This window comes from Agelaius phoeniceus, chromosome 8, assembly GCF_051311805.1.
Source record: "Agelaius phoeniceus isolate bAgePho1 chromosome 8, bAgePho1.hap1, whole genome shotgun sequence".
NCBI lineage: Eukaryota > Metazoa > Chordata > Aves > Passeriformes > Icteridae > Agelaius > Agelaius phoeniceus.
This window is the reverse complement of record NC_135272.1, coordinates 28,923,541-28,936,815: the sequence shown is the minus strand read 5'-3', so window position 1 is coordinate 28,936,815 and position 13,275 is coordinate 28,923,541. Positions and strand designations below refer to the sequence as shown.

Here is a 13,275-nt window from a genome sequence, read left to right as displayed (position 1 = left end):
CTACTTTGGTCTGTTCCTCACCATTCTGCTTTCCTTTTAACCATTCTTAATTTTTATTCATAGGTAGGATAGGGGAACTCTGCATTCCTCTGCTGCCTTGAAGGAGTGGTCCTTAGTTCAGTCCTGTGAAGACTATAAAGATCCAGGTCTCTTCACTGATGTTCCTGGTTCTTCACACTTCTCTTTCTAAATTGGTTCATCTATTTGAAACTCAAAGCAGATTTTTTTTTTTTACTGTTTTTAGCTTTGCATACCTCTATTTCTATTTCAGCTTTTAGGGTGTTTTTTTTTTTTTTTTAATTACCTTTTAAACCAGAACTGAGTACTGCTAAGGACACCAACAGCTCCTCCTCCCATGGGATCTTTGCTGGAGCATGATCTGTTTTATGAAACCATCACTGAACATGTAAAGTCTGCTCTCACCATGGCATGTGCCCAGTCAACACAGAAGCAAGCGAATTCTCCCACTAACATTTTGTTCCAGGGTGTCCAATCCTCCTCAGCACACTGCAGTCAGCATCCCCTGCCATGCACAATTAATACACCTTAATTAGACCCAAGCTTCAAGGCTTGGTGGTGTGTGCTCTGCCTGTTTGGTGGGTGTGCTTTGCCTGTTTCAAAAGGGAGCAGAGAGCAGGGTCTTTAAACATGCAGCACCACCCAGCCACATTTCCAGCCTCCATAACCTTTCCCATGCAGTTTGAGGACAGGAAATTGGACACAGAACTGCATGTGAATGAGACAGGCAGTCCTCAGCATAGCCATGACAGAATTTGAGCATTTTATGGGATTAATTATCTGTAAAACATACTGTAGTGTAGTAATTACACTTATGGGCAGTGAACATTATTATATGCTTTCCACTACCCTGAATTGGGGGAGTCAACACAGAATAGAAGCTTATAACACAAAGCATAAGCTCAATAATATAGCTTAGGTGAAATGGAGTTAAATCAACTTTATCCTTTTTACATAACACAAAATGGAGCTCAAACAACATTTCATGGCTTGCTCCAGAATGTGAAATAGTGCTTACCTACTTCTGAACACCCAAACTACTGGGGATGTTTCCTGATGTGCAAAGAAAAATGGAGCTGACCATTACAAACAGCTGTCCATGACTATTCTCAGATGGAGATTGCACTCAACGGAGGCAAAGCTTGATGATAAAATCCTTGTTGATAATGGGACAAAAAGAAATCCAAAGCAGATGGAAGGGCATGCATCATTAATGTACTTCACTGAAGAAGCTAAGCACCATCACACATTTCCCTTGGAATTACTGCAATTTATAGTAAGCCAAGGGAATGAGCAGTTCACCTTTTGCTTATGGAAAAATAGAGAAATTCAGCAATTAGAACTGTAAGAGACATCTATCACTTCATTGCAGACCCAAGTTTAATAGCCAAGCACCCTCACATGGTTTTTAATCCATTCTTCACACTTTCCCTGGGAAGTTGATACCACAGATTTGTCTGACAATAAACCACACGGAACAGGGTCTCCCAAGGGTTTCAACAACCCTCATTTATAGAAACATTTGCAGCCATTTTCTTTTTAAGTCTCAGATATATATATATGTATGTGTGTGTATGTATATATATATATGTGTGTGTGCGTATATATATATATATATATATATATATATATATATATACTGATTTCTAAAGCACCTTTATCATAAAAAAGTAAGAAGATAAGCAAGCCATTTAATTTATTAGAGTGTGCTCTCCTAGAATTAAGTTGGTACATAAATCAACTGGTTTGTTTGTAGGTATTACCTGATATTCATACATGTTCATATCAGCTGTAAGAAGGTCTGATTTTTTTCTTACTCTGCCTTGTATAATTGCTGCCTTCAACTATTTCTCAGTCAGCAACATTTTAAAGACAATATGTAAATTATATTGAGAAAGTAAACATGTCAGCAGGCCAGTAATCATACAGAAAATAAAAGATGTCACTGTCAAAAGTACCACTTTAAACAGCTGCCTGTTTAATCAGGATTGATGTTGATACCTGATCAATATAATCTGGCAATGCTGACATAGCTCTTTTCCTCTCCATTCAGAGAGTTCTGCATGTTTGCCACATTAAACATTGTTCCTCTTTCCTTACAAACACCTGATCATTTATCTTGCCAAACTTCCCTTCCATTAGCCTATTTCATTCTAATAAGATTCAAGAATTAACTTTGATAAGAAATTTTTGCATTTGAAATTCGTAACACTCTACATCAGAACCTTACCTAAAACCAAACAAATAGTTATTGATAGATTTAATAACACCCACAAACTTGACTTTTATGTTGCATACTGCCATTTGAACAGACTCAAAGATCTTGAGGATCAATAGCTCATGACTTAGAACACTGTTCATTTAGCAAGGAGATACTAAAGAAATAAAGGTAGTACCAGAACTAGTAACTGTACAGTAGAAAAGGGGAGTGCAAATTTTGAGCAGCTGTAAAGCTGCAATACAAGATACAACTCTACAGTGCTCACAGTTCCCACACCAGGAGCCCATAGTCCAAAGAACTGACAGTGGAGAGGGACTAAGGAGGTCACAGTAGAAGTGAGCATATGTGTGCATAAAGCAGCCCAAATTCACAATCAGTCAGAATTTTCTGGCTATCATCAAGAAATAAGAACTGAATTTTACTGTGGGGAGGATTTTGCTGGGGGCAGGGAAAGCCGTGGAGGAAAATAAACACTTCTGGGAGAGCACAGGAGAGAAAGGAGAGCTTAGGGACATTGAAAAGGTAGGAGAGGTCTCAAAGGATCTAGTTCAGAGTGGAGGCAGCCCAGTGTGCAAACTGCCCTGACCAAGGTTGGCAGCACTGATGAAATGCAAGCAGGAATGAACATTCCGACCTTTGTCTCCAAGCCCTGGATTCCTGACACTGTGATAAGCACTGCATGTATTTTCCTTGACAACAGCTCATCCATTAAATTACTTCAATTACTTCAATATTTAGAAAATTTGAGATGCAGATTTGCCAAAAGTACCTCTGCAGGCTTAACCACCTGAAACAAAAACATCACACTGCACCTCCTGAGGCAGCTTTGTGTGAGAGATTCAGAGCATGCACTGTAACTTTGTGTAAACAATTCACAGCAGAATTCTCTGTGTTAAAGGTATGCAAATGCTTGTTGCTAATTTGAGCAAAGACAAATACAGAAACCATGTTAGACCTGAAGTTTCATGTTTTATTTAAACTCCAAGGCAGAGAATTTTAATTCCAAGTTTCACATAATAATTTGTTTTCATGCACAAATTATGAACCCTGCCATAGGAGTTCATCATAACTACTTTAAGTGTCACTATACTGTATGACCACATTAAAATAATGAGGTTTGAACATTCCAATCTTCAATGAGAGCTTTGTGGCTTCGAGCACTTAAAGAATAAATGCTGCCATTAACCTAGACCTTACCCCTCAAATATGCATCGAATATATTAACAATGTTACTGAATCATGAGGTCATTGTGAAAATATAAATCTCAGTGGATTCCATCACAAAGCAAAATCTTGAGGATTTTAATAGGATATTATTTAAGGTGTAAAATTAAAATCTCTCATTAAGTTATCTCAACAGCTCATTTAATTTATCAGGCTTAAAAATATTTTAAAGGTTATTTTAGGTTAATTACATTTCACATCCTTTTATGACAGATCTGAAACCCTGCACATCTTTCAATCCTCTTCTATAAACATTGCCCTTTGCCAAATAGCTGAGAGTTCACACTGACACATTTTTGCATACTAACACTGTAGTCTCAACATGACAGTGTTTTATATTCATGATGAACACAGAATCTTGTTTATTTAATGGAAACTTGGTCATTGCAATAAACAACAAAGCAGAAGCCCCCCAGTCAGTAAGGCATCCTCTCAGCAAATTTTACATTATTTGTACTTAGCTGGCCACAACTGCTTTCAGTAAAAATAATTCTGATCAATCCAAAATGCCACAATAAGGGAAGAACTAGAGATATTGACTCTAAATCAAGCTTGGTAATATATTGGTTATTCTGACTTCATGTTCTCACAGCACAAGGACTCTGCAGTTCCCACCAGGGAAGAGTCTGAAACTCACAATTAATGTGGAAATGCTCAGGTTAGCAATAATAACCCAGCAAGGGCAGGAAAGAGATCATGGCATGCCTCAGCTCTTAAACAACTGACTTGAAAATCTAAATATGAACACAGTCAGAAATGAGAAAACTATCCTGGCACACTATATACAGTGACTGCAGCAATAAATTAATCCATTTGAGCTGCAAACATCTGCTAAACATTAATAAACTGAGGTTTACAGAAAGTCTGTGAGATGTGCTTTACTTTCAGCTCTTGAGGTGACCAAGGGACTGAACCTCTCTGTACCTGAGCTTATCAAAGTTCAGATATCAGCATGTTGCATAAGTCCTAGGCTTGTGTTTCTCTTACAAGGCTACCCTTATCTCTGCCAAGAGATTTCACCTCTCCCACCCTGGTAATCTCGAGGCAATAAGGATTTTAGATTAACTCCTAGGAAAGATTCTGAGCTGCAGCTCTTCAGAGGTGATGCACACAAACCTCTGTATTCCCACTGTCCTGAAAGTGGTAAAATAAACAATCACTGTGTCTCTGGGGCTGGAAAAGGATTGTTGGAAAGACACATTGCATGGCTTGGATAAACCAAAGTGACACAGTGCAGGGAAACAGACCAAACAAAAAGTGGCAGCCAAACATGGAGGATTATGCTACTAATTACAGAGCATGTCCAAAGCTTTTGCTCAGTCAAAATGCTACAGGGGATTCTTATAAATGTCCTAAGGCTCAAAACAGTTTGCATTTCTGAAAGAAAGCAGCTTGAAACTTGAGCAAACAAACTATTTCATGTTTTAAGACCCATCCTCCTATTATCACATCCTAGGAAACTATTTCAAGAAGTATTACCAGACACAGAAGGCAGCCATATTAAAATACTAAATGCAGACATCTCACAGTGCCTTTCTATGGAAATATCTGCCAAAAATAAAACAGCAAATTTTCAGCTAGTTTAAATTAAAACCCAGAACTTTTATTGTGTACATCAGTATGTGTTTATAGAGAGGTCATTGAGAACCACAGAACAGCACTCAAGGAACAAAGCCTCACTCTTCAACAGAGTGTGCTCAAGACAGTCTGAATAACTGTATTTTAAGTTCCCCATAGCTCCCCAAGCAAAATAGCTAATTTTCCATGCACACTACAGCAGTTTCTCACTTTACACCTACAATAGTGCTGCTGTCAGGAAGAGAAGTGACTGCATGTGCCAAAAATCAATTCAACATATTCACAGACAAAAAAAATAACATGCAGCATCTGAAGATAATGAGAACTGCAATCATTCAAACTGACAGTCTAGTGCCTAACAATTATCACAAGGCAAGTTTTATGAATTCATATTTCCTACAATGACAAGCCTCAGGTTACACAGAAAGGTGTTCACATTTTCTTTCAAATATGAAAACCTTCTTTAAGCCAATGAGTCCACTCCAAAATGGAATTCACTTAACTGAAGTGAGCAAAAATATGCTGTGTTTTAAGTAATATGCTGAAGTTTCTTCAGAGCAAGATGCTGACTGTGCTTTAGTAATATGCACCATATAGTAAATATTACTTCAGTACAGAATTTATCACAAAAATTTTCTGTTCTTTACATGAACTATTCAGAATTAAGTTTCCTAGTGAAAAACCAATCAGGACTACCAGTTTTGGATGCCAGTGTGAAGCAAGTGTCCTGAATCTATCATGAAAACACAGAGTCACAGCACATCCATTTTTGGTTTCCCACCAGAGACCTTAAAAGCTGTGGCAAAGGTGAGTCCCTGCAAGCACTCTAAACACTGTCAAATGTCTAGAACTTGCTCCACACTTCTTTCTCAGGCCCTGTCCAAGTTCCAAAATTGATAAAGTCCCCAAAGATTTACCAACAGACCCTGCAGCATATGTCCATGCAAATATCTAATTAGTATGCATAAACTTAGACTTCACATGTGGTCTTAATTTGGAAATCCACTTACTTTCTAACTCAGGTTATTACAACTGCCAATTTAAAATGCAATTTCCATGCCTTCATAAAGTAATAAAATCCCTTCATTCATGCAGCCATAGTTCCTGCTGTCTTTTCCTTTTCTATCAACATAAAAATATGAAATCCTATTTGTACAGTCAAGTATTGAATGTTCTCTACTCCCTAATAATAAACTAAAAAATAAAATAATTTATGACTTTCATCACCCACGACTTTCAGGATTATTCTTAAACAAAACTATTTTTATCTGTATTGAGCAACATTTAAATAGTCAACATGTTACCACCTAGAATGCAAACTAAAAGTAACTTTATCTCTGACAAAATATTTTGGGAGAAGAGCAGCTGTGTGTTTTAGAAGACACAAATGTAGATGAAGTTTTCCCATCAGACTAAACGCCTGTTTTTGTAATAAGTATCCAGGCAATCCACAGGAGGTAGCACTATGCACAACTGGCATTAATGATTTGTCAGCACTGAACTAGTGCTGTATTTTTCAATTAAAAGAGATTATATCTAATTCTTTTGTGAGGAGGTGGAACTCTAATCTCTATGCACTCACTGCCAGCGCACATAAGGAGCAGAGAGGTGGATGGAGAGTGTAGGGGGAAAGCAGATCTTGTACCTGGTGTCTGCCCACCCCATTCCTTTCAAGACCTCACCCTGTGAGTTTAACAGCCACTGCCCAGGTGCCTGCATAGCGCACAGATCCTAAATAATAAACAGGATACAATAAATAAATAAATAATAACTGCATTAAAGCGCTGGGGGCTAAGCAGGAACTGTGGAGATGGAATTTCCCTTTATAACTAGGAGGGGGTTTGAAGCTGGAACTTCTAGCTCCACTGCACTTCACCAGGCCTCTTGAATTATTGATTCCCGTACTGAAGCGACAAACAACAGGGAACTGAGGTCTCCTTTAGCGGCGGGAACCATCCCCGTCCCCAGCCCGTCCCACAGCCATTCCCGGCGGGAACGCGGCTCGGGAGACGCCCGGGGCTGCAGCGCCACCGCCAGGCCAGAGGCCGCAGCGCAACTCACACAGCGGCCACCCAAAAAATCTCGATTTTATTTCTAGAATCGGCTACAAATAATATATTATATTTTATTTTTAAAATCTTTTTTCCTTCGTAAATGTCCCAACCATCATCTCTCTGTTACCAGAAAAAGGATGCTGCAAACCACAGCACGGCATTACAAAGCGAATTCATACTCCAGCTAAAGAAAAAGGCCAGTTATTAACAAGGGGTTGCTGTGGGACAGGGTCCCAGAAAGAGCAGAGCCCTGCTGTAAAATCAGTGATGATCGCGGGGGTTCTAACGCCGTTTGACAGAAACTCACTCGGATCGTGGAGTTCACGGTTCCTGTCCCCAGCCCTGGCACACCAGCAGATGGCAACCCAGCTCCACAGAGCCCTGCACAGGCTCCAGCAGAGCACAGCCTTTGGATTCCACTTCCACAGGCATTCAAAGGGAATCGCCCACCTTGTAGTAACAATCTCACTCGCTAACTCAAACTGTAGCCAATTAGCCACTCTTCCTCATAGCCAGGAACAACATAAATTTTAATTTTATTTTTAATGTACAGCATCCTGCACAAAGGAAATATGCTATTAGGGGAAATTTATATATTAGGTACAGTTGATTCTATTCCTAATATATGTAATATGAATTTTAAAAAATTAAAAAAGGAAAAGGAGCAAAAATTTAGATAATAAAAACTCAGTATCATCTCCTACATCTAAAAAGCATACCCCAACCTGGAGACCAAAGGTACCACACCCCAGTGTGAGGTCTGTTCCCAGCTCCCAGCACATGCCAAGCCAAGGCCCCAGCAGCACAGGGTGACCCATTCTCCCCATTCCACTCAGCATTGCCTAATCCACACAGCTTTGGGGAACTGAATGTTCACAATAAATCAGGCTGAGTGTTGTTCCACAGAGGAACTTCTTCAGTTGAGAATTGTTTAAAATATTTGCATTTGAGCTTTTCTACCCTCCAGATCATTATTCAAAATCTAAGAGGCTTGGGTCTTTTACCATTTCTTCTAGAACAAGATGAGGAAAAAATTAACTCTCTGGCAGTGTGTACAATCACAATGAATATGCAATTATTTCACTTTGTTCCAACTTTCACTCTGTTTGAAAGTAAATATAAACCCCTAAGGCATTTGAAATTATCCTGTGAAGATGAGACTGACCCTACAAGGAAATCTTACTACTCTGGCATCAGAGGATTAACAGAGCACCAACTGCTTAGTCAGCAACTTTCATCTCTGAAGATGAAGAAATGGCTCTGACCACATCCCATAATATACCCCAGAACATAAGGAAGAAAGTTTACACTAAATAAAACTGCAACCACCCAGCTGAAACCATCAACCTCATTTTCAAAAATTATGTCCAGTTTTTCAGTTCAAGGAGTGCCACAAGTTTCAGTTCAGTACTGGAAGCACCTCAGAAAATTCGAGTTTGTAAGTATTTAAAAAATAATTTCAAAATCTCTTTCACAAGCATATCTAAGTTTCCATTGACAGGCTTCTTCAAATGTTTTCCTATCCTCACACTTGGCAAAAGGAACATGCATAGTTTCTTATTCCTGGAACATCTCAAACTTTTCCAGGCATTAGATGGTGAGCAATGCATAAGGGATGTGGTCCTAATTATTGGGCTGCACATTATCGGATGTTTCTTTCACAAAACCCTGGAGAGGGTGCTTGAGATGCTCTCTGTGAGGGGCCAGGACATGGGACACACACACACACACACATTATCTGTATTTACAAATAAAGAAGCATATTCAGCACTAGTGTAGTGCTCTAGGTAAGCACCCTGTCCTTAATAAAAATGAGGGGAAAGCCACCCCTTGCCCACCAATAAATGCTCAGCTATGGAATATTAGCACCTTATGGCATTGCTCCTGGCAGTTTCATTCACATTGTGTTTTGTCAAAATTAACAGTTGCAAAAAAGACAATCCCAAACTACCTCTACAACAATCCCAACCATCTCTTCACAAGGTCGTTTTCCTTTCTAAAATTAGAAACCCTGATGTTCTCTATGCCTTATTTCATAAGAGAATGCATCCACATAACTGATCTTTTGCATCACCAGTGACAGGACTCAAGGAAACAGGATGAAGCTGAGTTGGGAGAGGTTTAGGTCAGGTATCAGGAAGGAGTTTTTCACCCAGAGATGGTTGAGCACTGGAACAGGCTCCGCAGGGAAACAGCTGCAGCACCAAGGCTGTCTGAATTCCAGAAGTGTTTGGACAACACTCCCAGGCACCTGGGGTAACTCTTGGGGTGTCCTACACAGGCCCAGGAGTTGGACTCAATGATCCTTGTGGGTCCCTTCCAACTCAGCATATTCTAGGATTCTAGAATTCTATTACATCCCTCAAAAAAACACAGTCCAAGGTCTAATTCTTTTTATGACAGGGCAAGATCTCAGATAAATCCCCAAAATTAAGTCAAAAGAAATCTTCCATAAAATTACCCTGCTGTTCCTTAAATGTGCACTCCATACATATTCCCTGCACCCAATTTTTTTAGTGTGTTTGGGTCCTGACAGCAGGAAATACCACTGAGCTGCCCACAATGATGCTTTATGTGTTTTCCTCTGATTACTTCCTCAGCTATCTTAGGGATTTAAAGTCTTAAATAGGATACTCCCCAGCAGAATTCAATCTCATAGGATCAGAGCCATTCTTCTTAAGGTAGCTGATGAGCTGAAGGTCATCCTCTAAAATCCTCACATATATTTAGAAGGCACACAGATCAGATCAACACCTTTCATTCCACAATGACAGCTCTCAGCATTCACTCTGCCCTGGCTCCTTTCTCAAGTCAAGGACCTAGTGGCAACTGCTGTGCAGGCACATTAATCCAGATTATCACACATGTACAAGCTGAAAGATCCTGCCCAACAATAAATTGTGTTAATATAGTTTAGCAAGTTAGAATTTTTTGTATTCCCAGTTCTGGAGTTATTGTTGATAAGTAGCCTAGCTATCAGGCTTGTTTCAGAAGCTGAAAAATTTCTGTAATTTGCTATTATTAACTTATCTCTTAGCTTTGCAAATATTTTTAAAGAGGAAAATAATGCAATTTAAGCACAGTAAACAACCTATAGGATTAGTAGTGGTTAGAAAGCAAAAAAAACACATTACTGAATGCCCCAAAGCAATTCAGCAAAGGAAAATCTACTGATACCTGCAGAGCCAGAAAGAGGGAGCAGAAACAATGCACACAGCTTTCCTGGCTTTCCTAAATCACATTCCATTTCTCTCTAGCTATCCAACTACTGTATTATAACAAATAATAGAAGAATTAAATGCTCTAGCAGTCAAGGCTAGCATATTAAAATGACACTCTGCATTACTGAACTTACTCATCTCTTAATAGAGCTATTCTTCAAAGGAGATTAATTATACTGGCAAGAGACCTTTTGCTATTCTAATTTGTGAAATGTATTTCAATACCACAAGCATATTAAAACAGCTGCAAACATGTAAGTGGCTCCAAAATCTCAGGACTCACTGCATTTAATTAGGTGTTCATCTTGTGATGTTCTTTAGTCACTGCTTTTGAAACCCACTTCACATAAAAATTCGTCATGTCTAGGCTTAATTAAGTGCAATTGTAATGAAACACACAGCCCAGCATAGAACATACAGAGATAGGAAAGTGACAATATAGTGAACAATAGTTCAACACCCAAACACCATCACAGAGGAACAAAAATTGAATTTAGAGATTAATTTCTCTGTCTTACTTAGGAAACAGAGAATTTTAAATTATTTTAAAATAACTCGTTGGCATTGTGTTTCAGATCAGAACATTTGATAGACAGCACAAACACTGCCATGACAAACTAAAAACACAGGATATAATATGAGTAATATACAGAAATGTAACATGCAAACATCTGCAGCTCGCTGAGCTGCACACAGCTGTTAGCAACAGCCTAGTACTCCAAATTAAATATCTGAGAATTAGTGCTTTGTTTTAAAGCACAGTTATTTTCATTAACCTAAGCTATGAAGCTTCAAGGCATTTATTTGCCTCTAGAGAACAGGCCTGTGTTTTAACATATTACTTTTTCTAATCCCCCTCAGATAAATACTTCTAGCCAAGTTCATGTGAGCATTCTCCCTTTCTGTTACTACTGAATTTAGAGCCACTGGCTAGAGCATAAATTTAAGGCAAACACTGAACAGGCACCAAATTAAGACACAACATAATTAAACCAAATCAGAAGAATTTCAATATAGTAACAAGTCTGAAAATATCAAGACTACAATTACTTCATTGTGAAATCAAAATTAGTTGTAACACAAAAGTGACTTTTTGAACCTTAAAGATTTAAGTTTCCTTTCATAAGCCGGTGGTGCCAAACTGTCCAAGGACCCCCAAAAAATTCTCAGGACTTTATCCAGAACTAAAAAAAGAATTAACTTAAGGGGTCATTGCTTCTAAGCAATCTTACAATATAACATAAATTTACCCAGTTATTTGCAGCACTATAAGTAGCACACACACCAAAATTCCTCACTTGAGTAAAACTTGTTATACAAATAACTCTGTAGATGTTCAGCAAAAAAAATTCAACTTTGGCTTTAATCTACTACTTACCAACAATTTCTGTTGCATATATGCCTGCTCACAAGTAACTGTCTTTTCCTACTCTTGGAATTTTCTTCACCTCACACATCACTGATTTTAGAATTTTATGGATAATAAGGAAAACTTACAAACAAAACATGTGTTCCTTTTTGTGTGCAGTTCAGACTTGACTGTAGCCACCTGAGTGTGTGTCCCCATACAGAAAATGTTAATTTAGCAGATGCAACATTCCTCAAAAATATTTTCCCAAAGGTTTTTTACCAAAACCTTTTGACAGAAATCACGAAGAAGAGCCTATGTTAATTTCAGCTCTTCAATTACTTGGACATAAGAGTTATCCCTTTCAGATTCATCCCCCTAGCTATTCCCTAGAAAAAGAGGCAGAGGCAGATATTCAGAAAGCTGATTCCCAATTCAACCTGTTTGAAATGGTTGGGCTCCCATGCTCACATCTCCTAGACTTCCAATGATATTCCTTTCAGGCATCAGGCAACTGAAGTAGCTTTGAGAAGGAATGTCCCCAAAAAGAAATGATTCTTCAACACACATTTTTTCCTGCTTTCAGTCTAAACCAGGATGAACACATTCTCTTCCTGGCTCACCTTGTAGCCTAAAAAGTCCCACAGGAACAAAATGCTGCTTTCACTGAGCAGGAAGAGGGGAAACAAGGTAAAAACTAAAGCACAGGATCACATCACTTTTTATAGCACAAAAGCACCACGAGTATTCATTCCCAGAGGCACTCACCAAACCAGCAGTAAGGGAAGGAGCAGATTGTCCCAGAGACTGATTTCTCATGCGGACCAGGTTGGAGGTATCTCCAGGAGGCTGCCACAGCGTCTGTCCCACTCCACTGTGGACACTATTTGATAAGGGAAGTAGCTGTTTTCCTTTAAAAATAAAATCAAAATACCATCAGCTTGTTTCTAAACAAGTCTGCAAGTTCAAAGTACAAAGCTGAGAACAAATACTGCATAGGAAGAAAAAGATAAATTAATAAAAAAAGCAATTTCAAGATTTTGGTAGGTTAAAACTTGTAAGAGCACCTTACCAGTAAATTGATAGCTAACAATTTCCAAAAAAATCTACTTTACACTATGAGATAATGGGGAAATCCAAAAACCTTGTAAAAACAGACTGCTATCACTTTTTAAGTTTCCATATTCCACTCACTTTAAAAAGGAAACAATATTTGCCAAAAAAGAAGGCAAAATCTCTTCAGTATAATTTTAAAAATTCTTTTGGAAATGGATTCCTAATTGAAAATTAGGTAAAATATCGTCTCCTCTAAGTAGCTTGGTCATCTAGACATCTCCACTTTCTCCTACCACTGGAACACTGAGCACTGCATTTCACACAGCTGTAACATAATACAGTGTATGTTTAAGTATTGTCTTGCTTTGAACAATGGATGTTTTTTGCTCAATACTGATTTTCTAGTCAATGCAACACTCGTTTTTGAAAAATGTCAAGCAGTAAATTTCTGCAATGAGAAAGAACCAAAGTCAAAGTAGGTCATATTTTGACTCCACAGAGCTTGACAGCTTCCTTTTATGTACAATGTCATCCACAAAGAAAAAAGAGAAGCTA

The 13,275-nt window shown here is 38.5% G+C and overlaps 1 protein-coding gene across 6 annotated transcripts in view; it reads right to left on the bottom strand.

Moving 5' to 3' along the window:
* MAST2 (microtubule associated serine/threonine kinase 2) overlaps window positions 1–13,275 on the bottom strand; it is a 187,115-nt gene that overhangs the window by 150,483 nt on the left and 23,357 nt on the right. For all 6 annotated transcript variants that reach the window (XM_077182468.1, XM_077182469.1, XM_054637889.2 and 3 more), the window contains one exon: window positions 12,433–12,575. In XM_077182468.1, the coding sequence (XP_077038583.1) occupies window positions 12,433–12,575 (143 nt within the window). The remainder of the gene's footprint in view (window positions 1–12,432; window positions 12,576–13,275) is intronic.